The sequence below is a fragment of the Tenrec ecaudatus genome, chromosome 18 (genome assembly GCF_050624435.1).
Source record: "Tenrec ecaudatus isolate mTenEca1 chromosome 18, mTenEca1.hap1, whole genome shotgun sequence".
Lineage (NCBI taxonomy): Eukaryota > Metazoa > Chordata > Mammalia > Afrosoricida > Tenrecidae > Tenrec > Tenrec ecaudatus.
In genome coordinates this window covers 8,291,510-8,319,037 of record NC_134547.1, presented here as the reverse complement: position 1 = coordinate 8,319,037, position 27,528 = coordinate 8,291,510, and the positions used below count along the sequence as shown (strand labels likewise).

Genomic DNA, 27,528 nt, shown 5'->3' with positions numbered 1-27,528 from the left:
GGCTCGGAGAAGGGGCCTTGGGGGCCAGGCAGGTAGGACGCTTTGACCTCAGGGCTTCCTGCGCCCGTAGGGGGCGCTGCAGTGCAGGTATTGAGGGAGGCGCCTTCAGGTTGGAGACAGAGCAGGTGCAGTGGGATGGGCTTCCTGGGCGAGACACCCGCCCGCCTTGGCTTCATCCTCCGTGCTGCGCTCCGAGTTTCAGAATGGGAGTCAGGGCCCCAGGTGGTCCTTCCACACCAGGCTTCAGCAACTGTGGCATCCGACCCAGCACAGGTGGGTTTCTATTGCCCTGATGGTGTGGTGGTTACTCATTGGGCTGCTAATGGCAAGGTCGGGGGTTGAAAACCATGTTGGGGCTTTCTATTCCCTTAAAAAGCGACAATCTTATGAACCCACAGGGGCAATTCTACCCTGTTATTTATATATATGATGACTCTGTCTCTGTCTCTCTCAGAGAGACAGAGAGAGACAGAGACAGAGTCATCATCAACTTGATGGCAGTGAGTTGTTGGTTTTTTTTTTCAGGGGGATTGGGTGGAGGTCCCCAGAGGGCTGAAGGGGGGAAGGCTGGGATGCCCTAAAAGAGCTTGGGGACATGATAGCAGGAACCTGGGCCCAAGAGAGAGGAGTGCTGGTGGCTCAATGGGGGTACATGTTGGGCCCTTAACCAAAAAGATCACCGGTTCAAACCCACCAGCTGCTCCTCGTGAGAAAGATGATACTTTCTATGCCGGTAAGGATAGAAGAAACTCAGAAGCTCACAAAGGCAGCCCTCCTTTGCCCTACTGGGTCGATTTGAGCTGGACTTGACCTGAGGGCAGTGAGTGGGTGTCTTTAAGAGCTGTTGCCACCTACATCCATCATGTCCCTGACCCTGTACCAGGTCATAAGGAACCCTTAGCAAGGTGTAAGAGGACAGTGTCAAATATTAGTTGTCATCACATATGACACATACACTTGTACGCTGTATTAAAATTTTTAAATCATTTTATTGGGGCCTCATACAACTCTTATCACAATCCATACACATCCATTGTGTCCAGCACATTCGTACATTTGTTGCCCTCATCATTCTCAAAACATTTGCTTTCTACTTGAGCCCTTGGTGTCAGCTCCTCATTTCCCCCCTCCCTCCATGCCCCCTCCTCCCTCATGAACCCTTGATAATTTATAAATTATTATTTTGTCATATCTTACACTGTCTGATGTCTCCCTTCACCCTCTTTTTTGTTGTCCATCCCCCAGAGAGGGGCTGTATGTAGATCCTTGTAATCGGTTCCCCCTTTCCACCCCACCTTCTCTCCACCCTCCCGGTATTGCCACTCTCGCCACTGGTCCCAGGGGGTTATCTGTCCTGGATTCCTTATGAATCATTTAATTGGTGGTTCATACAGCTCTGATAACAAATTTCTTTTATTTTTAAGAGGCATTTATTTTGTCCTTTTTTAAAAATCTAAACCATTTCATTAGGAGCTAGCCCAGACCTTGTAACATTCCATAGTTCAATCGCGTCAGGCGGTTTTGTACAATCGCTGCGACAATCAGTTCCACAACATTTTCTTACTCCTTGAACTCTGTGATATCAGCTCCCTCCTACCCCTCCCCGACTCCCTGCCATACTCCTCAGGAACCCTGTAGCTGGTGTCTCTAGATTCACGTATCCTAGGTTTCATGTACAGAAAAACAGGTAACAGAGAGTCAAGAGGGCGACCGACAACGACCAGACACAACAGAGACGTACCCCAATATGGACAAAACCCACCGTCATACCAACTCACAGAACTAAAATTCACCCCCAGTCCCTCAATCCTGATTGATAACAACCCTATCAGACTCGGACGGGGTGGAAACTGCTGAGGCATTTATTTAGAAAGAACCATGCTAAGGTTCAGACTGCACATTCCCCGCCTTCCCCAACCCTCCACAAGTCATGTATGTCCTTGACTCTGGGGATTAGCAGGGCCGACAGGGATAGTATAGCAGCCCCTCAGGGTGGGGTGCTGTAAATGACCCCCTGAAGACATCACAGGGCCTGCAGGCATGAAGGAAAGATTCACAGTAGGCATAATAAGGGGCCTGGAGGAATTTGGCTTTTCCTGGAGGCAGAGTAGTGGTGCCTTGGGCCACTAACCATAAGATCAATCGTTCGAAACCACCGGCTGCTCCTCCTTTGGAGAAAGGTAAGGTTTTGTAGTCCCATAAAGAATGACAGTCTCAGAAAACCCACAGGGGCAGTTCTACCCTGCCCTATAGGGTCGCTATGAGCCAGCCTGGGCTGGATGGCAGTGAGCTCATTAGTTAGCAGAAAGGAGGGATATTGTGGGGGTAATGTCCCCTTCCCCCACTGGAGGGCAGTGGTGCAGTGGTAGAGTTCTTCCCCACCACGTTGGAGGTTTGATTCCCTCCAAGGCACCTCAACCACCAGTGTGGTAGTTACGTAATCTAATGTCAATTGGAGAGGATTAAGAGTGAAGGGGTGGAGTCTAGCCTGCCAACCAGGTGGCAGCTTGATGACCTCATTTGGAGGTGCTAAGGAGATAAGTAACTCACTGGAGGCAGGAGACACATGCATACTCTCTGGGAGACATTGCAGCTGACAAGACACTTGGAGCTAAGCTAGTGCCCTGAGCTGGAGGAGCCCCGTGGAGACCCCTGTCTGCGCTGAGATACTTACAACACCACTGGATCCACAATACTTCCCACCCACTGGCCTGTCATCTTCCCGCATTTGCGTCATTGCATGTGTTTAATGAGTCTGAAGAGGACTTTATAGATTGGTATCAGACATATGGGCTAATATCGGACTTATGGACTTGATCTGGGCTGGGCTGGGATGTTTTCTTCATATACGATTTACTCTTCATATAAAGCTTTCTTATACACACATGAGTCTCCCTAGATTTGTTTCTCTAGTCTACCCATACTAATGCACAAAGCCTACACCCTTCAGCCTGTGGACGCTGGTATGTCGCTATGGTTTCAGTGGCACTTCCAGACTTAGATGGACTAGGAAGAAAAGCCTGGTGAAATCCTGTGGCAAATATAAGCCAGCAAATACCCTACGGATCACTGAGACCCCTCCCTCACCCAGGCACAGCATGGAGTTTCGTTGTGCCCTGGGCTCACTATGAGCCAGGGACCAGCTGTGATAGGTAGACTTATTGGGCTAACGTGGCCAATAGGAGCATGTGGGATTAACCAGGTCGCATTTTGATTGGAGGGAAGAGAGATAAATGGCTCTGCAAGGCCTGCCCCCTTCTCTCTTGCTCTTTAGTGATCAGAGCATGCCGGAGCGTGCGTGCGTGTGCTGGAGCTAGTTCTTTGCCTCAACCTGTGAGCTGCACTACCTGTGGGCCAGGCCAACGCTGTGTATCCTGTCCCTAGTCCTTGAGGCTTCTTGGAGACCTGCTGCTAGTGTTCGCTTGAGCTTGAGGCCGGTGGATCCAGTTGCCTTGCGATACCCCACCCAGGCCTGCTTCGCTAAGCTCCTGAGCTACTGACTATTGGTGATGTGCCCTGCTGCTTGCTGCCTGTGGGCAGACCTTGCTTGCCTTGCCCCGGGAAGGACTCTGCTGCCTGCTTCCTTGACCTTGGACCCGGCAGTCCACGTGAGTTGAAGGACTTCCAGTCTGTCAACTGTTCCACAGAAGTGAGTTGAACTGAGCCCTCTGTCCTGCTGTGTGGACTGATTAGCTGTTACATTCCTTCTCGTGGTATAAATGTATCCTCTTATATAGATACAAAATCATACGTGTCTGGGTATAGTTTCCCTAAAGAACCCTGCCTAACACACCAGCTCGACCACAGCAAAGGACAGCAGCAATAGAGGGAACCCAGGAGCTGGGAAGGAAGATTCCAAGTGCCGTGGACTGCTAAAAGGACAAGGAATTCTGTCCTGGAAGAAGCCCAGCTGGATGCTCCTTAGAGGCAAGGACGGCGAGACGTTATCTCGCACACATTGGACAGGTCAGGAGAGCCTTGTCCTTAGAGAAGAACATCCTTTTCGGTAGAGGGGCAGCGAGGGAGAGAAAGGCCCTCGAGGAGGTGGATGGACACTGTGGCCGCAATGATGGGCTCAGGCACAGGAACCATTGTGAGGACGGCGCAGGACCGGGCAGTGTCTAGTTCTGTTGTGTGTGGGGTCATGATGGGTGGGAATTGACCCGTGGGCCCCTGAGAGCAACAGCAGCAGGAGTGGGTTTGAGGAGCTACCACAGAAATGGGGCCATTAGGACACGGCTGGAAGGGCGCATGGCAGGGGTCTAGGCTGGACAGCATTTGGTGACAATCCCCCCAAAGCATGTCACAGTCGTTCTATTGGGGTGCAGGAATCAATTAGTAAGATCCGGGCAGTGGTGTGGCAGCCGCTGAGGGGCGTCTGATGATCATGAAGGCCATTGTGACTGTGTCCCAGAGTACATCATGGGCCCAAGGGGCATGGGGGTGGCATTTGAGATTAATCAGGTGCAAGGACTTCCTGTTGGTGGTCCTCCAGGGCCCCGGGATGGGAGCATGGACGGTCTTGGTTATTCCAGCAGAGCCAATAGGGTGTTGAGGAGAGACCTCAGGGAACAGTGTACAGGTAGGGGGCTCATCAGGGACGTGAAGCCATTTAAGTGGCTGAGAGGCATTACAACCCAATGGTATGCACACTCTACCAAAGCTCAAGGGGGCTTCAGTGAAGTACTGGGGACTCTTTTGAAATGAATGAGCAATTTCTCTCTCCTCTCTTCCTTTCCTCCCCCCACTTCCCTAGTCTCCCTGTACCCTTCAAAGTCTGATTCTTTTGGGGTGAAAATCATGTTTGCTTTCTGATAGTGGTCTTACGCAGTATCTGTCTGGAGGACAGTAGCTTGCTTTGTCTTGCACCCTCATCCGTGAGAGGAGGGCCTCACGGCCCCATCCCTGTTCTCGGTGGGAGCTGAGTGTTCCACGGTGTGTCTTCACCACCGTTTATCGACCCCTCCTTCCCCAGCTGGGCACTGTGCTGTTCCCACCTCTTCAACACATGTTTACGATTTACTATAAGAGTTGTATGAGCCCCCAAAAGAGATTTATTAAATTAAAAGACAATAAAGACAAGTGGTAAGAAAAAATAAAAGATTGACTGACATATAATCCACATATCGTAGAGTTAGTTTGGGTCAAACGTATTAAATAATAGTCAGACATATTCATGAAACATATTAAATAAGTATACTACAAATATATACCAATGTTATTGAGGTCTACTAAATTATATAACTATGAATAATTACTTATCATATCAATGTAATATGCTAATATATATGCTATTGCAAACATATTTATTTTACTCATAAAAACTTAAGAATGAAACAAATGATTACATAAATAAAATGTATAAATAACAGTCATCGTTCCATTTATTTATTTTAAATCATTTTACTGGGGGGCTCGTACAACTCTTGGCACAATATTGATTACTAATTACAATATCTTATTTGCATATTAGCATATTAACATACCGGTGGAATACATTTGTGATTGAGACATAAATAGCAGAAACAAAATCATAGTCAGGCTCATCAAAACGAGCAGTCAGACCGTCACGACGGTCACAACAGCTCATTGCACATTTCCTCTTCCTGAGCCTCCGTGGGACAGGCTCCCTGTGGTTTCCTCCCTTTGCCGGTGCAGGCAGCATTGCGCTAGACAGGCTGTGGGCCGGTCCCAATGCGCCACAGGACAAAACCCTGCCTCTACTGTGTGCTCCGCACCAGGGGTCCTGTGCTCCTGGTTGCAGCCCCAGGGGTCAATCCCTCTCCTTGAGGGCCTGCCTCTCCCTTGCTGCCCCTCCACTTGACCAAGCATGCTAGCCCTCTCTAGGGACCGGCCTCTCCTGACAACATGTCCAAGGTTCAAGAGACGTCTTGCGGTGCTTCTGAGACAGCGCTGTGTGTCCTTTTAGCCATCCATGGTGACTTTCGATTTTCTCGGCCAGCACCATCCTTCAGAGGCATCGGTTCTTCTTCAGCGTCCTTTTATTCAATGTCCAGTTCTCACGGGGTGCCAGGGCTTGGCTCAGGTTCACCTTTGTCCGCAGTATGCGCCACCCCACTGCTGGTCAACACTTTCAGGAGGTCTTGTGCAGAAAGCAGATTGACCTAATGCAGTACCGTCTTTGGATCTCTTGACTGCTGCTTCCATGAACAAGGAGTGTGGGTGCAACCGAGAAGCTAGACCTGGGTGTCCCTCGATCTGTTTGCCTTGTGTTCTGGATTGCTTCGGGGGTAAAGAGTGAGCCGAGAGATCACCGGCTGATGTGGTGTTTTGTTTTCAATCCTGTGAGCACACCATCCTGTTTTCCGCAGCGCCTGTGTGATTTTGCAACCCCAGCAGTGGTGGTACAAGGGTTCGCATCTCTCCACATCCTCTCCAGTCTTTGTCTTTCGTTATTAATTTTATTATCAGTGCCGGTGCGCGGTGGTGTTCGGGGGACTCTTTAAGGAGCGTGTGACAAGTCTGGGGGTATTGCAACAGGATCTCAGACTGGATAAAAGGGCACACAAGACGTTGAGTCAAGGCCTTTGGGTGTCACGGGGAGGTCCAGGGCACCCCAGGGAGTCTCCGTTCCTGGTCCAGCCAATCTCGAGGAGGAGGGCTGTATAGCTGGCCCTCTGGGTGCTGTAATTCTAGTTGCAAGGAAAGACCTCACAGGGGGCTCGGGTCACTGGCACCGGGTTTCCTGGACTCTGGATCCAAGACGTGTCACAGGAGCTAGGTACACAGAAAAAGAGAAACACAGACAAAACAGAAACTCAGGTAGAAGACCAGTAGAAAGATAGAAGAACAAACAGATAAAACAGAGAGATGCACAGACAAGTAGGCAGACAGAGGCAGGCTTATCTTGGAGGTGTTGTAACTTCTGTTCCAACTCACCAGCAGGAAGCACGGGGTCTTCCTTGGGAACGTTCCACCTGCTCCACCTGTGAGTCTAGGAACCTGGGCTGGTTACACAATGGGCTTTGATCTGCAAGGTCAGCAGTTTGATACAACCAGTTGTTCCCAGGCAGAAAGATAGGGTTTTCTACTCCCATGAAGAATCATAGTCCTGAAGGGTCACAAGGAAGAGACGAGTCAGTCAGGGTGCAGTATAGCACCGATGAAACACATAACTTTCCTCAAGTTCTTTTTTTTTTAATTTAATAAATCTTTTTATTGGGGCTCATACAACTCTTATCACAATCCATACATACATCAATTGAGTAAAGCAACATTCGTTGCTCTCGTCATTCTCAAAATTCGCCTTCCACTTTGGTTCCTGGAATCAGCTCGTTTTCCATTTTTTCCCTCCCCCTCCCTCCCTGCTCCCACCTTCCCCCTCAACCCTTAATAGTTTATAAATAATTATTTTATCTTACACTGCCCGGCGTCTCCCCTCACCCACCTTTCCATTGTCCATCCCCCAGAGAGGAGGTTACACATAGATCCCCAAGATTGGGTCTCCCTTTCTACACCCCCTTCCCTCCCGGTGTTGCCACTCCCACCGCTGGTCCCAAGGGGATCATCATCCTAGATTCCCTGTTTCCAGATCCCTACTGCACCGCTGTGCATCCTCTGGTCCTCAAGGTCTTTAATGCTCCTCCCCACCTTCCCCCCACTATCATGACCTCAATTCTACCTTACAGAGAGGATCAGACCAGAGCCTGCAACACAGAGAATCCATGATAGATAAATCCCTCAGGGCCAATAATGAGAGTAGAGATACCAGGAGGATAAGGGGAAGGTGGGGGGAGGAAGGGGGAACTGATCACAAGGATCAACTATAACCCCCTCCCAGGGGGGTGAACAACAGAAAAGTGGGTAAAGGGTGAAAGGACGATGTAAGCTATGAAAATAATCACCTATAACTTATCAAGGGTTCATGAGGGCGGGTGGGGGGGCAATGAGGAGCTGATACCAAGGGCTCGAGTAGAAAGAAAATGCTTTGAAAATGATGGCAGTAAACGTACAAACGTGCTTGACACAAAGGATGGATGCACGGATTGTGATAAGAGATGTAAGAGCCCCCAATAGAAGTATTGAATAATATTTTTTTAAAAAAAGAATTGTAGTCTCAGAAACGCACAGAGGCAGTTCTGCCCTGTCCACAAGGCCACTGTGAGTCGGCAGTGATGTGGCTGTGCTGGTAGTGGGTCTGATCTGCCAGGGTGTCAGAGTGGAACGTCAGCGCAAACACCAAACCCCTGCCATCGAGTCGATTCCAACTCCCAGGGAGCCTGCAGGCAGAGTCAGATGGCCCCTGTGAGTTTCTGAATCTGCCCATCTTTAGGGGAGCAGAAAGCCGCCTGGTCCCACAGCTGGCAGGCTTGAACTGCTGACCTTGTGGTTAGCAGCCCCACGTAAGACGCGGGTATGTCACGCACCAGCAGGATCACCCCTGCTGGACAGGCTCCAGCAGAGCGTCCAGGCTGAGACAAAGACTAGAGGGAGCTGGTGGCGCCCTTCTGAAGCTCAACGAATGGACGCCTTCTGAGGAAGGCCCACCTCGCCGTCCGGGGACTGGTCACTCTGGAGGAGGACATCCTGTGTGTGAAGCAGAGGGCCAGCAGATGCAGTACAAATGCCAGAGCATGCCAGGGGGTGAGGGGGATGTGTGTCTGGGTAATGTTCCTCCTGTGCTCCAGAAGGTCGCTATGAGCAGGAGTCGAACTAACAGCATCTGTCTGTCTGTCCATCCATCTGTCTGTCTACCTACCTACCTAGGCACCTTGATGGCATCGTGGTTACTTGTTAATCTGTGATCCACAAGGTTAGCAGATCAAAACCACCAGTCACTCCGTGGGAGAATGATGTGGCTTTCTGCTCCTACAGAGTTAGTCTCTGAAACCCACAGGGACAGTTCTACCCTGTCCTATAAGGTATCTGTGAGTCAGCACAGACTCATTGACACTGAATTTGAGTTATGTATCTGTCATTTATCTATCTACTATCTATCTAGGCACTTTTTGGCTATTTATTTATTTTATTATTATTCTTCTTTTTAATCATTTTATTAGGGGCTCCTACAACTCTTTGTACAATGTGTACACACATCATTTGTGTCCAGCACATTCGTACATATGTTGCCATCATCGTTCCCAAAACATAAACAAGCAGCCATCTAGCTGAGAGACAACAAAACCCGCAGGAAGAAGCACACCGGCCTGTCCCGACTCGATCGCTGAGGACAAAGTGGGTGCATAAGCAAAAGTTGTGAACAAAGCTGATGGTGCCCAGCTATCAAATGATATAGCATCGGGGGTCTTAAAGGCTTGAAGACAATCCGGCGGCCATCTAGCTAAGAAACAACAAAGCCCACAAAGAAGAAGTACACCAGTCTACACCGACACGAATGCTGAAGACAAAGCCGGCGCATGGGCAAGTGCGGTGAAGAAAGCTGATGGTACCCAGTTGTCAAAATATATAGAATCTGGGGTCCCATAGCCTGGAAGATAAACAAGGGGCCATCTAACTGAGAAACAACAAAGCCCACATGGAAAATGGACACCAGCCTGTGAGATGACAAGGCATCAAAGGGATCAGGCGTCAGGCATTAAAGGGAAAAAATCATAGCATTGTGAATGAGGTGGGGTGCAGAGTGGGGACCCAGGGCCCATCTGGGGGAAACTGGACATCCCCTTGCAGAAGGGCTGTTGGGAGGAGCTGAGCCAGTCAGAGTGCAGTGTAGCAATGATGAAACATACAATTTTCCTCTAGTTCTTAAATGCTTCCTCCTCCCACTATCACGATCCCAATTCTACCTTACATAACCGGCTGGACCGGAGGACGTACACTGGCGTGGATGGAAGCTGGAAATACGGGGAATCCAGGACAGATGAGCCCCTCAGGATCAGTGGTGAGAGTGGCAATATCAGGAAGGTGGAGGGAGAGTGAGGGAGAAACGGGAAACATGACAAGGTCTACATGTAACTTCCTCCCTGGAGGACAGACAGCGGAGAACTGGGTGAGGGAGACGGTGGATGGTGTAAGATATGATAAAATAATAATTATAAATTATCAAGGCGGGGGGAAGGAGGGGGAAAAGCGGGGAGGGAGGGGAAAATGAGGAGCTGATACCAAGGGCTCAAGTAGAAAGCAGGTGTATCTAGGCACCTGAATGGCATCGTGGTTACTCCTTAGTCTGTGATCCACAAGATTAGCAGTTCAAAACCACCGGCCACTCCATGGGAGAAAGACGGGGCTTTCTGTTCCTATAAAAGCAGCGATTCTCCAACTGTGGGTCGTGACCCCTTTGGGGCCAAATGACCCTTTCACAGGGCTGCTGTAAAAACATCCTCTTGAGAGATTATGACCAGATTCCCAAGGGCACAGGAAGGGCACAGAGAACCCCGCCGCAGGGTGCTTGAGGGAAGAGTTGAAGATGCAGTAATAGGCCTCGTGGGACACTCATGTAGGACCCGGCCTGATCATTGCTGGACCTCAGGGATGCATCTCAGTGGACATTCTAGAAGGACCGTGTGTCAGTCTGGGTACTTTAGAGAAACAAATCCACAGGAACTCATGTATAAGAGAGTTTTATATAAAGGGTAAGTGCACATCAAGAAAATATCCGAACCCAGTGCTGCCCAAGCCCACAAGTCCAACATTAACCCATATGTCCGACACCAATCCACAAAGTCCTCCTCCAGTTCGCAAAACACACGCAATGATGCCGACTGCAGGAGGAAAGCCAAGTCAGTGAATGTGTAAGCTTCTCAGCGCTGGCAGGGATCTCCACATGGCTGCTCCAGCACCCAGGGCTGCATGGGGTAGGTCCATGAGGCTTCTCCTTGGGGATGTCTCACAGGAAGTGAGCCTTGCCAGCTGAAGCAGGGAACTGGCTAAGGCAGCTGCACCTTGGTCTGATCAACCCTAACCTCAGAAATACAGCCAGTGTGACCCTGATCCAAAAAATAAAATAAAAAAGGATCATGTGCAAATTGTCTGTCATTTCTCTACATTGATCCTCTGAATGATCAATAAAATACCAGTAACCCGTAACAAAAATACATAAGTAAAACCTTAAAATAACCCAACCCACTGCCCTCAAGGAACCCTGGAGGTACAGTGGGTGAGAATCGGGCTGCTCCCTACAAGGTCAGCAGTTTGAATCCAGCAGCCGCTCCTCAGGAGAAAGAGGAGGCTTTCTATTCCCATAAAGACCCACAGTCTGGGAAACCTGTAAGGGCGGTTCCTCTCAGTCTATAGGGTTGCCATGAGCTGGACTGGCCTCGCTGACCGTGAATTTTGATCCGGACCCCATAGGGCACAGGAGAACTGCCCCTTGGGTTTCTGGGCTGCACATCTTTATGGGAGTAGGAAACCATTCCATGGGAATGGCTGGTGGGGTCTGAGATAGTTCAGGTTGATTGTGTTAACCTGGCTGTTCAACACGTGGGATTCACTGAAGGGCAGGGGGATAAATGGCTCAGTGACCCTCGACTTTCTAGTTCTCAGATCTCTTGCTCTCTGTTGGTCAGACCGGGGTGCAGCTGCCTTAGTCAGTCCCCTGCTTCAGCTGGCAAGGCTCACTTCCTGCAAGGCATCCCCAAGAAGCCACATGGACCTACCCCAATGCAGCCCTGGGTGCTGAAGCAGCTGTGTGGAGACCCCTGCCAGTGCTGAGATGCTTACACGCTCACTGATTCGGCTTTCCTCCTGCAGTCAGTGTCATTGTGTGTGTTTTGTGAGATGGAGGAAGACTTTCTAGATCGGTGTTGGACATAGGGGCTAATGTTGGGCTTATGGACTTGGGCAGCACTGGGTTGGGATGCTTTCTTCATATACACTTACCCTTTATATGAAACTTTCTCTTATGCATATGTCTTTGTGAATTTGTTTCCCTAGACCAGTGATTCTCAATTTTCCTAATGCCACGACCCTTTCATACAGTTCCTCATGTGGTGGTGACCCCCCCAACCATAAAATTATGTTCGTTGCTACTTCATCACTGTCATGTTGCTACTGTGATGAATCGAGCGGCCCCTGTGAAAGGGTCATTCAACCCCTAAAGGGGTCGCGACTCACAGGTTGAAGACCACCGCCCTAGATTAACCCAGGGTCCAACCACTGACCTTGAAGTTAGCAGGCCGACGAGTAATCCTCTGAGCCACCAGGCTTCCTCAGAAGGACCCAGGGGGAGAAATAAAAACACAATTGGCCGTGTCCCAGAAATGAAACCCAGTGTGACAAGATCATCCCATTTCCAAGGTCTCCACCCAGAAGGGAAGATCAGGTATTCCAACCCCAAACCTGCACCCAGTGCTGTGTAGCAGCACACTTACCACCATCCATCCAGTGCAGGACCCAGCCCAAACGTTCCCCGAAGGACCGACAGCCAAATGCTCTGCGGCCCATCCACACCTTGGCTAAGGAGCACCCGGGGGGGCGGGGGGTGGACGCGTGTGAACTATGGTGTCGGGAAGAGTATTGCAAATACTACAAACCACCAGAAGCAAGCACGGTACTCCTTGGAAGAAGCATGGCCCAAGGGCTCCTGAGGGGACAGGATGTCCTGACTTTGTCACACATACTTTGGCCCTGTCAGGAGAGCCCGTGCCTGGAGGAGGAGGAAGTCTGGCATGGTCAAGTAGAAGGGCAGCAAGGGAGAGGTATGCCCTCCAGGGGCAGCATGGGCCCAGGGCCTCAGCAACCAGGGAATCATAAGATTCAGCCATAAAGTCAAGGCAGGCTCTGACTCATGCCGACTGAACCTTGGACACGAAGCTGCCGTCAAAGACACCCATCGCGTTGTGGCGGGATTTCACTCACAAGCCACGTTCAGGAGAGGAAGGTCCTTACAGGCAGAGAGCAGGTTCATGGTTGCGGGTAGAGTTTGGGGAAGGAGCTGTGGAGAAGAATGATTGCTTAATGGGGGTCAAGAGGGACCATCCTCTGTCTTGGGTTTCTTTTGGGGGTGATGGGACAAGGTGGTGGGGACAGGTTGTGAATGAGCTGAGTTTCACTGAGCGGACATGACCGCCCTGGTGGAAGCATTACAGCCAGGGTATGGAGTGTCATGGGTGCTGGGTGATAGGGGTGGGTAGAGGTGCCCGCCCTCCACCCAGCCTGAGGGCCCTGTGCAGGGACCCTCTGCATATGAGACAAGGTTGGAAGGGCTTTGCAGAGCTCAGGAGGAGCTGTGAATGGGGATGTGCAATGCGAGGGCCTCGAGTGGGAAATAGAAAGGTATTTATTTCCAAAACTTTTCTTGGTAGCAGGAGCTTCTGCAGACCGTGGTGAGGGCCTGAGGAGGTAAGAAGGGGCTGACAGAGGCCTCTCCCTTTTTGGATTCTTGATCGTGTTGGATTCAGGTCCTCCTGGTTTCGATCTCAGCGTGGCTGATACCTCGAAAAATTTTTCAAAACAGGTGTAGAGTCAGGAGACCGAGAAATTTTAAAAAATCTATATAAATCCATTAAAAAGACACGTTTCCAGATAGGCCGAGACAAAAACATTCCGGGAGAGGCTGGGCTGAGGGCTGGGGTGTGCCCTGCAGCTGGGGGGGAGCGTCGTCTCCGGGCAGGATGTAAGAGAGGAACTAGGGTCTCAGTCACGGGAGCAGCCAGGCTGCAGGCTGGAAGAGAACTCAGCTTCCCTCAGTGAGTGAGCAGGCCCGGGTCTGGACTCCCAGGTCTGAAGGAGGAGGGCACTGTGGGGCTCCAGGGCTGGCTCCCCTGGTCTGAGGAGATGGGGGCTGGGGCCCTTGGATTTGAGGGGAAAAGGGCCCAAGATTCTTGGTGTGAGATCCACTCCACTCTGGTGCTGAGGGAGGAGGGGCTGGGGAGTTGGGACTGCTGGATCAGAGGGTGGAGGAGACAGTGGGTCTGGAGTCCAGTCTGCAGGAGGAGGTTCTGGGGAAGGACCCCCTGCTCTGGGTAGGAGTGGGGGCTACCCCTGGACTCCAAGATTTGAGGGAAGAGTTTAGCTGAGGCCCTGGATTTCTGGGTCTGAGGGAAGAAAGGCTGTGTGGGGCCACCCCCACCCCTGGCTAGCTCCCCAGTCTGAGGAGGTGGGGGCTGGGGCCCCTGGATTTGAGGGGGAAGGGGCAAAGATCCCTGGTGTGAGGTGTACCCCACTCTGGGTCTGAGAGAGGAGGGCCTGTGGAGTTTGGACTGCTTTAGGGGGTGCAGGAGATTGTGGAGTCTGGAATCCAGTCTGCAGGAGGAGGTTCTGGAGAAGGACGCCTGCAATCGGGGAGGAGGAGTGGGGGGCCCCTGGACTCCCAGATCAGAGGGAGGAGTTTAGCTGAGGCCCTGGATTTCTGGGTCTGAGGGAGGAGGGGCTGGGGAGTGTGGACTGCTGGCCAGGGGAGGAGGAGACTGTGGGTTTGGAATTCCGCCTTAAGAAGGAGGCTCTGGGGTAGGAATCCTGCTCTGGGGGTAGGAGGCGTTGGGGTCCCCTGGACTCCCAGATCGGAGGGAGGAGTTTAGTTGAGGCCCTGGATTTCTGGGGCTGAAGGCGGAGGGGCGGGCCGACCTCTGGGACAGACATTTCAGCCAATCCAGGGTCTGTAATTAATTAACCAGCGTAGATCAAATTAAGGGGTGAGAGTGCACGGAGGAGGGAGGGGAGCTTTCTTCTAGTAAGAACTTGATCGCCCGCCGCACAGAGCCGACCCCCCCAGACCCAGCGGCCGGGGTACGGCCGCCCCGCGGGTCCCGGGGAGGAAGGGGCGGGGCGGGCCGAGGTCACCCGCCTCCCCACCCACCCCAACCCCCAGGTCTCCGGCTCAGGATGGGGGTCCCCCGGCCGCGGCCCTGGGCGCTCGGCGTGCTGCTGCTGCTCCTGCCCGCGGCGCTGGGCGCAGGTGAGGGGCCGGCGGGGGTGTGGGGTGCGGGCGGGCGGCGTGGGGGCGCCGTCCGGAAACCCAGCCCGAGGGCGGAATCCCCGCTCGGCCGCAGCTGCGCTTCCTCCTCCCGCTCGGGCTCCGGGCTCCGGCTGGTTGATCTGCGCTTCGCAGCTCCTCGCCCCTCGCCCCCAGTCCCTGCCCGGCCGGCCTCCGCCTCCGCCTGGGTCTGTCACTCCCTCTCCTGGGTCTCCGTACCCCACCCCTCTGTCCCCCTCTCTCTGAGTCCCTGTCCCGCCTCTCTGAGTCCCTGTTCCCCCCTCTCTCTGGGTCTCTGCCCCCCCCATCTCTGAGTCTCTATCCCCCTCTCTATCTGGGTCTCTGTCTCCTCTCTCTTTGAGTCCCTGACACCCCCCCCTTCTAGGTCTTTGGGTCCCCCTCTCTCTGGATCCCTGTCCCTCTTTCTGTCTGGGTCCCTGTCCCCTTCTCTCTAGGTCTCTGCCCCCCCTCTCTCTGGGTCCCTGTCCCCCTCTCTCTAGGTCTCTGGGTCCCTCTCTCTCTGGGTCCCTGTCCCTCTTTCTGTCTGGGTCTCTGCCCTCTCTCTGTCTGGGTCCCTATCTCCCTCTCTCTGGATCTCTGTTCCCCTCTCTCTCTGGGTCTCTGTCCCCCTGTCTCTGGATCTCTGTTCCCCTCTCTCTTTGGGTTCCTGTCCCCCTCTCTCTAGGTCTCTGTCCCCCCCCCCTTTCTCTGTATCTCTGTCCTCCTCTCTGTCTGGGTTCCTGACCCTCTCTCTCTCTCTGGATCTCTGTTCCCCTCTCTCTCTGGGTCTCTGTCCCCCTGTCTCTGGATCTCTGTTCCCCTCTCTCTTTGGGTTCCTGTCCCCCTCTCTCTAGGTCTCTGTCCCCCCCCCCCTTTCTCTGTATCTCTGTCCTCCTCTCTGTCTGGGTTCCTGACCCTCTCTCTCTCTCTGGATCTCTGTTCTACTCTCTCTCTGGATCTCTGTCCCGGCTGTGTGCCCCCTCACCTCTCTCTTCCTGCAGACAGCCACCTTGCCCTCCTGTACCACCTCACTGCTGTGTCCTCCCCGGCCCCTGGAACTCCTGCCTTCTGGGTGTCGGGCTGGCTGGGCCCCCAGCAGTACCTGAGCTACAATAACCTGCGGCGAGAGGCCGAGCCATGTGGGGCATGGATCTGGGAAAACCAGCTGCCCTGGTATTGGGAGAAGGAGACCATGGACATGAGGAACAAGGAGAAGCTCTTCCTGGAGGCTCTCAAAGCCCTTGAGGAGAAAAGTGAGGGCTTACCCTGGTCTGAGGGAGGAGGGGCTGGGGCCCTGGACTCCTGGGTGTGAGGGAGGAGGGGATGGGGGGTCAGGAGGCCTGGGTCCTGCTCACCCTCCTGTGGCCCCCTCAGAAACCCAGACACTGCAGGGTCTGCTTGGCTGTGAGTTGGGCCCGGGGAACATCTCGGTGCCCACGGCCAAGTTTGCCCTGAATGGCGAGGACTTCATGACCTTCGACCCCAAGCTGGGCAACTGGACCGGGGACTGGCCCGAGACGGAAACCATCGGCAACCTGTGGCTCAAACAGCCTGAGGTGGTCAGCCAGGAGAGAACCTTCTTGCTCACCTCCTGCCCCGAGCGGCTCATGAGCCACCTGGAGAGGGCCCATGAGATGCTTGATTGGAAAGGTGAGCTGAACTGAAATCTATCCTCTTCCCGGCCCACCCCATCCCTGGTCTGCCCACCAACCCAGGCTCCCAGCCTGCCCCAGGCTCCTGTGCACTTCCCTCTATCCCCACCCCCAACCTCTAATGACCTCATCAAACCCACTGGGCTGCTCTTGTGTCCACCAACCCGCCAGAGTCCCCACACCCACCCCCCGGGTGACCAAAGTATTTACACACAACTTGTGCAGCCGAAGCTTGGTCTGGGGCAGGATGCGGAAGTACCTGGTCCGATGAGATTCCTACCAATAACCCTGGCTTACGGTGGAAGGTCCGTGATAGGGACAGAGAGTGGCAGGGAAGGGACATTCCAGACCCTGGGCAAAGAGAGGGCGTTATCCAGGCCGCTGGCAAAGACATGCCCAGAGGGGACCCCCCCCCCAAAAAAAAACCCAAACTCACTGCCCTTGAGTCGATGCCAACTCCACAGAGACCCTACAGGATAAGGTAGAACTGCCCCTGTGGGTTTCCAAGACTGTAAGTCTTTACGGGAGCAGACAGCCTCCTCTTTTTCCCAACGAGCGGCTGATGATTTTGAACCACTGACCTCCTGGTAAGCGGCTCAAGGTGCCACCCACTCGGCTCGCCCAGAGTTCTGGTTTCCCAGGGCTGTTGCGCTTTGGACCAAGCAAAACCAAACTCGCTGCCTTCCAGTCAATTCTGACGCATAGCGACCCTATGGACCGAATCTGCCCACCTCCCACCATGGGTGTCCAAGACTGTAAGGTCCCTCCTTATGGGAGTAGCACACCCCCACCTTTCTCCCGCAGAGCGGCTAGTGGTTTCGAGCTTTTGACCTTGCAGTAGGCAACCCAGCTTGTAACCCCTACGCCACGAGGGCTCCTCACTTGCACTTCCCAGACGACCCCAGAACCAAAGCAAACTCCAACCAACTTCTCTCCAGATGCTTCCAACCCACAGCGAGCCTGCAGGACAGAAGAGTTGCCCCCTCCCCCTCTTATTTCTGAGGCTGTAGATCTTTTCGGGAATAGACCGCCTTATCTTAATCCTACAGGGGTGGCCGGTGGAGTCCAACGACAGTGCTCTCCCCCTCGCCCCCGGTCGCTTAACCCACAGTGCCACCAGCGGTCCTGTACTACACGCTGAAAACCAAACTCACCGCTGTCCTGTCGATTCCGACTCATGGCCACCCTTGAGGGCCGAGTGGAACTGCCCCTGTGGGTTTCTCCCGACTGTCGCGCTGGACGGCCACCAAGGGAGCAGAAAGCCTCCTCTGCCCCCCCGGCGTGTCCAGTCGAGAGAGAGCCGGTCCTGCAGGAATGCCGTGCCCCACAAGGGACAAGTTAGGCTCTAACGGAAGAGGGTACTTTCTGTGAGATGTTTCCTTTCCCTCTTTAATGAGGGGGACATTCAGGCCTCCAGTCCGCAGTAAGAAGGGCGTGATGGCCCGTGTCACTGAGCCTCCAATTGGGATGAGCCCGTGTGTATCTGCTGTCACCCACAGCCCCAGCAACTTCCCCTGTCACTTGGTCACAGACGGGGTAAATTCCAGACACCGCATGCTGTCTTCTATAAATAGCTCAGTAGGTCACCATTGGCTAAGGGCATGTTAAAAAAACAATTCTCATCGCTTCTTCCTCTGGAATCCAGGGGTACACAGTGCTGGCTGCTTATTGAAAAAGGAGGTGACTTTTCCCCCTTTTGTTTAAAATTTTTTTTGATGAATCATTTTATTGGCGGACTCTTACAGATCTGCTAACCGCCCATCACTCACTGGTAGGAAGCACGCGTGTACAGGTGTTGCCCTCATCATTCCCAAAACACCTGCTTTCTACTTGAGCCCATGGTACCAGTACCTCTTCATTCCTCCCCCACTTGCCCATGCTCGTGAGTCCGTAATGGATGACATAGTATTCTTGTTATTGTGTGTCTTATCTCCCTTCACCCACATTTCTCTTTTTCGGGGGGATGGTGGTTATAGATCCAACCTTGTGATCAGTTCCCTCTTTCTCTCCTGGGCTCCACCCCCTCCACTTCTTTTTTCAATTTCGACTCATAGTGACCTTAAAGAGCACAGTAGGGCTGCCCCTGTGGGTATCTAAGACAGCAGACCTGTGTTGTTGTTGTTTGCTATTGTTATTGGGTGCTGTGTACAACGGAATGAAACACACCCTGGTACTGCGCCACCTTCTAATGGTCCTTTGGTCTGAGCCCATCATTGCAGCCACAGTGTCCATCCAGCCGGTGTCCATCCAGCCATAGTGTCCATCCAGCCACAGTGTCCATCCAGCCACAGTGTCCATCCAGCCACAGTGTCCATCCAGCTGGTGTCCATCCAGCCACAGTGTCCATCCAGCCACAGTGTCCATCCAGCTGGTGTCCATCCAGCCACAGTGTCCATCCAGCCACAGTGTCCATCCAGCCACAGTGTCCATCCACCTTGTCAAGGGCCTTCCTCTTCTTCGCTGCCCCCCTGCTTCACCCAGCACGTTACCTTCCTCCAGGGACTGGTCTCTCCTGGCAACCTGTCCAAAGCACATGAGCTGAAGTCTCACCGTTCTTGCCTGGAAGGAGCGTCTGGCTGTCTTTCTTCCAAGACAGACTTGTGTGTCCTTTTGCCAGCCTGCCGCCCTTTCAGATTCTTAGCCAGCACGATCGTTCAAAGACATTGTCGTTTCTTCTTCGATCTTCCTCATTCCATGGCTAGCTTACACAAGCGTAGGAGGTGGTTGAAAATACCGTGGCTTGGGTCAGGTGCACCTTTGTCCTCAAGGTAACATCCTTGCTTTTCAATACTCCAAAGAGGTCTTGTGCAGCAGATTTACCCACTGCAATGCGTCTTTTTCTTAAAAAAAACATTTTTTTTAATCATTTGCTCTCTTGACTGCTGCTTCCATGAGCATTGATTGTGGCCCCAAGCAAGATAAAAATCTTTTAAAAATTTTTTTTAAATCATTTTATTAGGGGCTCATACAACTCTTCTTACAATCCGTACATACATCATTTGTGTCCAGCACATTCGTGCATATGTTGCCAGCATCATTCTCAAAACACCTGCTTTCTACTTGAGCCCTTGGTATCAGCTCCTCATTTTTCTCCTCCCTCCCCGCTCCCCACTCCCCCAGATTTTTTTAATAAAAATAATTTATAAGTTATCAAGCGTTCACCAGGGTGGGAGGGGAAAATAAGAGGAGCTAATGCCAAGGGCTCAAGTAGAAAAAAAATGTTTTGGAAATGACGATGGCAACATCCGTACAAATGTGCTTGATGCAACTGATGTATGGATTGTTTAAGAGCTGTAAGAACTCCCAATAAAATGACTTATTTAAAAAACAATAATTTTTCATTTTTATTAATCATCTTATTGGGAGCGCTTACAGATAAATGTTGACAGTCCATCAATCATTTAGATCAAGCATAATTGTACAACTGCTGCCACCATCAGTTTGAAAGCATTGTCTTTCTTGAACTCTGATACCAGCTCCCCTTGATCCTCTCCCTCCCCCACCCTGAGATGAAATCTTCGACCGCTGGACCTTTTCTCTGTTTCTCTTGATACTACCCATGGGTCCAGTTGTGAGGATTTGGGTCTTCTTCCTGGTGAGGTGATCTTCATCAGCAAGGGCTCCAAGTCCTCCTCCCTTTCAGCGAGCGAGGGTGTGTCACCTGCACACTGCAGGTTGTTGATCGGCTTCCCTCCAATCCTGACGGCCCGCTCTTCTTCGTATAATCCAGCTCCCTGATTACCTGCTCCGAATGCAGAGGGAGTACGTCAGGTGAGAGGCTACCGCGCTGACGCAGCACACCTTTCCTGATTTTAAGCCCTGAGGCGTTCCCTTGTTCTGTTCACACAGCTGCCGCTTGAGCCACGTACAGGTTCCGCGTGAGTTAATGAAGAGTTCTGCAGTTCCCGTTCCGTTCAGGGCTATCCAAAGTTTGTTGCGATCCACGCAGTCAAACGCCTTTGCGCAGTCGATGAAACACCGGTGAGCATCCTTCCGGTGTTCTCAGCTTTCAGCCAGGCTGCAGCTACCGTCAGCAGTGATAGCCCTTCTTCCACGTGCTCGTCGGGATCTGGCCCTAGCGTCGGGCAGGTCTCTGTCAATGCATTGCTATCGACCACTGTTGTGGATGATCTTCAGCAACGTTGTACTTGCAGGTGGCGTCAGTGATATTGTTCTATGATCGGGGTCTTCTACTAGGTCACCTTGCTTTTGGCCAAGTAGCTGTCTTCCGAATTTCTTTTTTTTAATTATTTTTTCTTCTGAATTTCTTGACCTAGACGAGGGACTGCTTCGGATGTGCTTCGTCAGCGTGTGGAAGCATTCCTGAAGCCTTGTTTTTGGCTACTGCTTTCCGTGAAGCTGGGAATGTTCTCCTTGTCTTTCTCTCTAGTCTTTCCCATGACCACCATCCCGCAGCTTATCGTCTTCTTTTAGTGTCCAATGTAGCAAATCTGTGCTTGAGATGTTCTTCAAAGGCAGGTGAGATAGATCCAAGGTCTCTATTTGGGGTCTCGTGGACTTGTTCTATTTTATTGTTTAATTTCCCAGCAACACTCAAGCCACCACAGCCTGGTAAACTGACTGAGAAGTGGTGGCTGACAGACACGTAGCGACAGGCAGACAAATCAATTTGTAGGTGAGTAGGAAGCCTCATCTTCGTCCCACGGAGTGGCTGGGAGATTCGAACTGTTGACCCTGGGCTTACAGTCCAACTCGTAACCCATGATGCTTTACAGGACAGAGTAGAACTTCTCTGAGGCAGGGGGCGGGTCCGAAGCTGCAAATTGTTATGGGAGCAGGAGACAGGTAACACTGTGTCACCAGGGCTCCGGAGTCACAAAGTCGGCAGCTTTTCCACATGAGCGGCTTTCCGCTCTTGACTTCGACTCCTGGTACTTCCCGTGCACCTGAATGATGCCGTTGGCCAGCCGGGTGTTATCTCCAGAATCTTTGGCAGGTTTCAGTCCATTGCTGTGGTTGCCCTGTCCGTCCTTCTAATGGGAAGTTGCGCCCGGCAGCGTGCAGTGCAGGCTCCTGCATTGGGGATGTAAAAAGAGCAGGCATCTTGGTAGAGGTGAAGACTATCCCCCAGCGACCAATGGGCCCCTGTTTGCTGTTGCGAATCACCAGTCTCCTTTGTGCCTTTTTTTCCCCCTGCCTTTGCTGGCTGGCCCTGGTGGCTTAGTGTTTATGCCCTTGGGTGCTCACCACAAAGTTAGCTGCTGAAAACCACCAGCCATCCCTCGGGAGAAAGATGTGGCTTTCCACACCCGTATAACTCGGAAGGCTCACGGGCGTTTCTACCCTGTCCTACGGGTTTGATGTAAGTGGGCCTGGACTCGACGGCAGTGGGCTTTTTTGTTTGTTTCTTTGGCCCTTGCTGTTGGGGAGGAGTTGTGTGCCTTGCACACGGGTGCTGGTGATGGTGCTTGTTGGGTGGTGGGGATTTTAAGTGGCGGTAGAACACACAGAAGGCGCCACCAGGCATTCCGCCCACCATCCTCCGCGTGGTTCCGTGGTGTTAACAGGCAGCCTCTTTGTGCTCTTGGCATTGGGAGGTTTCCAGAGATCGCTTAGTTAGTTTGTTTCTTGACATTTTGCTCCAAAGGGAGTGGCTCCCACCAGACTGGATTGTGCAGGTTGTGTTCCAGTAAATGTTGCCGAACTTGATCTCGAACCTTTCTGTCTCCTGTGTATTGTGTACATTGTGAGCCATCCCTAGACAACGCATCAGGTTCTGGACTGGTTTGCAGGTCAGCTTGCTGGATGGTGTTTGTACTTCTATTCAGTCCGTCTCATGTTCATTTGGGCATACAGTGTGCGGTAGGGGATCAGGTTCCGTTTTCTCCCTTCCGGAGATCCAGTTGATCCTGCATCCTCTGATGCAAAGATCAGCCGCCCCCGCCCCTTTCCCGGCAACCCCTCTACCTGGTTCCTCCACAGAGCTCAGTTCCCAAGAGGTCTTGGCATATCCAGAGCCTCCGTCCCTCCCGTGGCTCCCCAGATCCACCAGGACATGGCTCTAGCCCCTCTCTCTGTGTAGCACCGTGTGGCTTCAATCCACTTCCCCAGCCTCGCGCGCTCCATCCCCGCTATGAACCAGGCAGACACCCACTTCTGTGGTTACGTTGCCAACCAGGGCATCCCGACTCTTGGCAACCCCTTGTGTTATAGGGTAGAACCATTCGGTAGGGCAGACGCCCAGGACTTTTTCTGTGGTGGCGGCATTGGGTGGGTGCGAGCTGCCAATCTGAAGGTTAGTGGTGGGGCACCAACCGTTTGCACCCCCTGAGCTCACATCGCTGTTGCCGGCACATACACCTTGAGCCTCGGTGCTGCCTTCGCCCTCCAAGAAGCCACGGACTTCCTTCTAGACTGTTCCGTGGCTCTCTTGGTCTGTGAGCAGGCCCGACCTCCCTTCTCGCAAGGAGGACAACTTGAGAAGGCAGTTGGATGATGCTGTGGTGCAAGACCTCCCTTCCTTTCCTTCTTTGACACTGCCTTGGGGACCTCAGGGGGTTCGCATTTGGGGGGCGCCTTTCTCCTGCACCAAGCACAATGTCTTTCTCCAGACTGAGCCCTCCTGCATGAGACGCAGTCTCGCTGTCTGTGCTTCTAAGGCGCCTTCTGTCCGTACTTCCTCCAAGACAGACGTGTTCGTTCTTTTGGCGGACCACGGTGCTTCTCCCGCGTTATCTTTGAACTGTACGGGTTTGGGGGCGCGAAACAGAACCAAAGATCCAATCGGCAAAGTTTAGAAGCAGGCTTTATTGAGAGGCTTGCGGGCGGGTTCAGCAACTCAGGGTATTGAGCTATTGAAACCGCGCCTTGGGGAATTCAGGCAGCATTTTTTTTTAACAATTTATTGGGGCTCATACAATTCTTATCACAGTTCACACATATACATACATCAATTGTATAAAGCACATCTGTACAGTCTTTGCCCTAATCATTTTTTTCTCCTCTTTTCTTTTTTTACATTTTATTAGGGGCTCATACAACTCTTATCACAATCCATACATATACATACATCAATTGTATAAAGCACATCCATGCATTCCCTGCCCCAATCATTTTCAAGGCATTTGCTCTCCACTTAAGCCCCTTGCATCAGGTCCTCTTTTTTTTTTTCCCCTCCCTCCCCTTTCCCCCCTCCCTCATGTGCCCTTGGTAATTTATACATCGTTATTTTGTCATATCTTGCCCTATCCGGAGTCTCCCTTCCCCCCTTCTCTGCTGTCCCTCTCCCAGGGAAGAGGTCACATGTGGATCCTTGTAATCAGTTGCCCCTTTCCAACCCACTCACCCTCCACTCTCCCAGCATAGTCCCTCACACCCTTGGTCCTGAAGGTATCATCCACCCTGGATTCCCTGTACCTCCAACCCTCATATGCACCAGTGTACAGCCTCTGTCCTATCCAGCCCTGCAAGGTAGAATTCGGATCATGGTAGTTGGGGGGAGGAAGCATCCAGGTTCTGGGGGAAAGCTGTGTTCTTCATCGGTACTACCTCGCACCCTAATTAACCCATCTCCTCTCCTAAACCCCTCTATGAGGGGATCGTCAGGCAGCATTTTTATACCCCTGCTGGCAGGCACAGCTGGGAAGGATGAAAGCTGGAGAGGATCTGAGCACACAGGGGCTTCAGCAGGGACGAGTTCGTTAATCTTATCTCTAGGTCCAGGATGGGTAGAGTGGAGTGTGCTTATCTTCAGAAAACATTCTGGCTCCGGGAGTTTGGGGTTGAGCAGGGGAGGGGGAGGTCGGTTAGAGGGAGGTCGATGAGAGGTGAATTCTAAGAGCCAGGCTGAAGGCACCAGATTTAAAATGGAGTCCCTTTTGCCAAGACCAGGCATGAACAACCCAGAATCTTCTCATTCACCAATCGGGTAGATCGCTTCCGGTCTTTCATGCCCCTGTAATTTTTATTTATTTGTTTGTTTGTTTATTCATTCATTCATTTATTTTTGCCCCTTTAATTTTAACTCGATGATATTGAATAGTTTTCTTCTTCTTCTTAACAGTCCTCACGATCAAGGTCTTACCCATCTTTGGTGTTTTTTCCCTTAAACATAGCGGATCTTTTTTTTTTTTTTTTAATGCTAACTATAAAAAAAATAACAACCAAACTCACTGCCTCTGAGTGACTGCTGACTCATAGCAACCCTTCAGGACAGCACTGACGTCCTGGGAAGCCCAGGGTTGGTTATAGGTGTGTGTTTTATTATTGATATCTCACTGGAAGGAAGGAGTGGAGGAGACAGGGGTTCTTGAGAGAGAGAGACCCACAGGTTGGATAGGCGTCCTGACCCCCTCCTGGGGCAGCCCCCTGTTTCCCCCTCTGTGTTCTCCAGGTTCTGCTCAGGATGCATGATGGGGCCCACTCAGTGCTGTGGAAGAAAAGGGGTCCTCCCAGCTCAGCCCTGCCCATGACCTGTCCTGTGCCTGTCCCTGTCCCTTCCCTTATTCTTCTCCCACCCCGAGCCCGGCCCTGCGAGCCCATCGGCTGTCTGTCTGTCTGCAGAACCCCCCTCCATGCGCCTGAAGGCCCGGCCAAGCAGTCCCGGGTTCTCACTCCTGACCTGCAGCGCCTTCTCCTTCTACCCGCCGGAGGTGCAGCTGCGTTTCCTTCACGACGGGCTGGCGGCCGGCTCTGGGGAGGGCGACCAGGGCCCCAACGGCGACGGCTCCTTCCACGCCTGGGCGTCGCTGCAAGTCCCCAGCGGGGATGCACATCACTACAGCTGCGTGGTGCAGCACGTGGGGTTCCCGAAGCCCCTCGAGGTCGAACTGGGTGAGGGCTGCCTCCAGATTCCCCGAGCCACAGCGGTGTCAGGTCCCACGGGGTCTAGCCGCTGGCTGCCCCCACCCAATGAAATGGAGTCCATTCTGACTCCCTGGGACCCTGGGGGGCAGCCTCGAACTGCCCTGAGCGTTTCCGCGGCTGTAGCTCGTAATGGAAGCAGACGGCCTCATCTTTCTCCTGCGGAGCGACTGGTGGGTTCGAACCACTGACGGACCCTTTTCTTTAGCAGCGGAACTCTTTACTGCCGTGCCACAGGGCTCCCTGTCTTGTGCCCAGCTGCTGCCCACTCTCTCACAGGCCGACAGCCTTCTATCCTGCGTTGCTTGTCCACCTTGAGTCTAACTGCCTTCCATCCTGCTGCTACGAGGCCCCATTGAGTCCAAGTGGTGGCGCCACGCACGTTCAGCCTACGGGTCGCCGGTCCTCCCTCAGTCTGACTGCCTTCCAACCTGCTGCTGCTGGTTTTCACGGAGCCTGGCCAATCTCGTCTGCTTCTGTCAAGCCTGCTTTGCTACCACTGGCAGCCCTCCCCCCCCACGAGTTTCAACTGCTCTCTCCTGGACTCCGAGGCTGGAGGCCACAGGTCCTCTGGCCAGTCTGGCCACCACTCCTTGCTCTGGCTGGTTCTCCCATCTAACCTGCGAATGTGTGGCCCAGCCCCGTACAGCCTTGACTCCTGTCTGCTCGCCCTCACCCCCAGACTCTCAGTGCGGGTGGGGGTGGTCTCAGGAACCCGAGCCCCACTGTCTGCCTCGGGGTGGAGGGTCCATTCACCGTCTCCCGCCTTCAGAGTCGACAGCCTGGTCTGCGGTGCCCGTGGTCGGGCTCATCGTCGGCCTCCTGTTGTTCGTGGTGGCTGCCACGGGAGGAACTCTGCTGTGGAGGAGGATGAGGAAGGGGCTGCCAGGTGTGGGGGCAGGGCGGGGAGGGGCTACCAAGCAGGAGACAGAGACCCAGTTAGAGGGAGAGGTGGGGGGGGGGGGCGCAGGGAGCTAGTGAGAGAGTGGACAGGGAGCCAGAGATGTGTACAGAGACCCTGAGAGAGGTGGGCGGTGGACAGAGGCATGCAGAGAGAAGGGAGGACATGACCCAGAGGGGGTAGGGATAGAGACCTAGAGAGAGATGGGGACAGAGACCCAAAGAGAAAAGAGCGAGCGGGACACAGCTAGAGAAACAGAGGGACAGAGTGGATCAGGGGCAGACAGAGACCCAGAGAGGGCATGGAGAGTGAGTGGACCAGAAAGGGTCTCACTGAGGCTGATGACCACTATTCCTCTCCTCAGTCCCTTGGATCTCTCTCCGTGGTGATGATATGGGGTCCCTACTCCCCACACCTGGCCTGCCTCCAGAAGCTGACTCTCAGGACACAAATGGGTTTCCGGACACGGCCTGACTGCCGACACCCTGGTTGCCATCATCTCATGTCTACGGGACCCTTTTATGCTGTGAGACCTCCGGATGGAAGCCTGGCACCTCTGAGCCTTCAGAAGGAGTCCGGCCCAAATGGACTCCCTCTGGACTCCTCTCCCTGTGGCCTGCCTCAGTTTCCCTTCCTGGTATATATAGCTCTTTTCCACTTCCACATATAAGAATAATTTTGGGTCCTAAATGATCGATCGTGTCCTCATCATTTCAAATTTTCCCGAGGGCGGATCTGGAGGAGTCAGTGGCAGGACTTGGCTTCAAATCTCACCCACCGCTACTTATGTGGTTACCTGGCACCCTTGACAATGGACACGTTGATACCAGGTCACAGCGCTTTGATTTGTTATTTCCACAAACTAAGTGCCTACTTTGTGCTAGGCTTCTTGAGGAGTTCTTGGGCCTCGTTTGAGAAGTTCTTGCAGCTGGAGAATTGCTCCTTCTCAAAGGTGACCAGATTTTAACATTGGTAAAGAGGGACTCCATTGATAAAACTCATATCCTGGCGAAATAGCCACATGGCAGCCGAAAACCGCATACCCTAGCTTGTCGTGCATGCTTTCCAAAAATTGGGGCTTTTTAAAAACGCCGCGGGACGCGGGAAAAATTATTTTTAAAATCGGGACGTCTGGTCACCTTTGGAGGAAAGAGTTGGCCTCCTTTGGTTCCCCCGTGTCTGAGCCCATCATGAGCAAAAATAAAAATACATTTCCCATGAGCGCTCGCGGCCAGAACCGCTGGAGGTGTGGGGGCTCAGCGCGCCAAGCCTGCCGGGAGTTGTAGTTGAGATTAGCCGCGTCAATCGCCCTGGGAAGGGGC

At 52.8% G+C, this 27,528-nt stretch overlaps 1 protein-coding gene across 4 annotated transcripts; it reads left to right on the top strand.

The window, feature by feature from the left end:
- The first annotated feature begins 13,477 nt into the window (after positions 1 to 13,477).
- On the top strand, positions 13,478 to 26,896 carry FCGRT (Fc gamma receptor and transporter). Of its 4 annotated transcripts, none has more exons than XM_075537444.1 (7): positions 13,478 to 13,604; positions 14,726 to 14,812; positions 15,832 to 16,083; positions 16,205 to 16,480; positions 25,006 to 25,275; positions 26,078 to 26,194; positions 26,571 to 26,896. In XM_075537444.1, exons 2-7 carry the CDS (start codon positions 14,740 to 14,742, stop codon positions 26,678 to 26,680), a joined length of 1,098 nt encoding a protein of 365 aa, XP_075393559.1. In that variant the 5' UTR covers positions 13,478 to 13,604; positions 14,726 to 14,739; the 3' UTR covers positions 26,681 to 26,896. The 4 variants fall into 4 exon arrangements, with proteins under 4 accessions (XP_075393559.1, XP_075393561.1, XP_075393558.1 ...); XM_075537446.1 differs by having other exon boundaries at positions 13,531 to 13,636; XM_075537443.1 differs by lacking the exon at positions 13,478 to 13,604 and adding an exon at positions 14,255 to 14,364.
- The last annotated feature ends 632 nt before the right edge of the window (positions 26,897 to 27,528 follow it).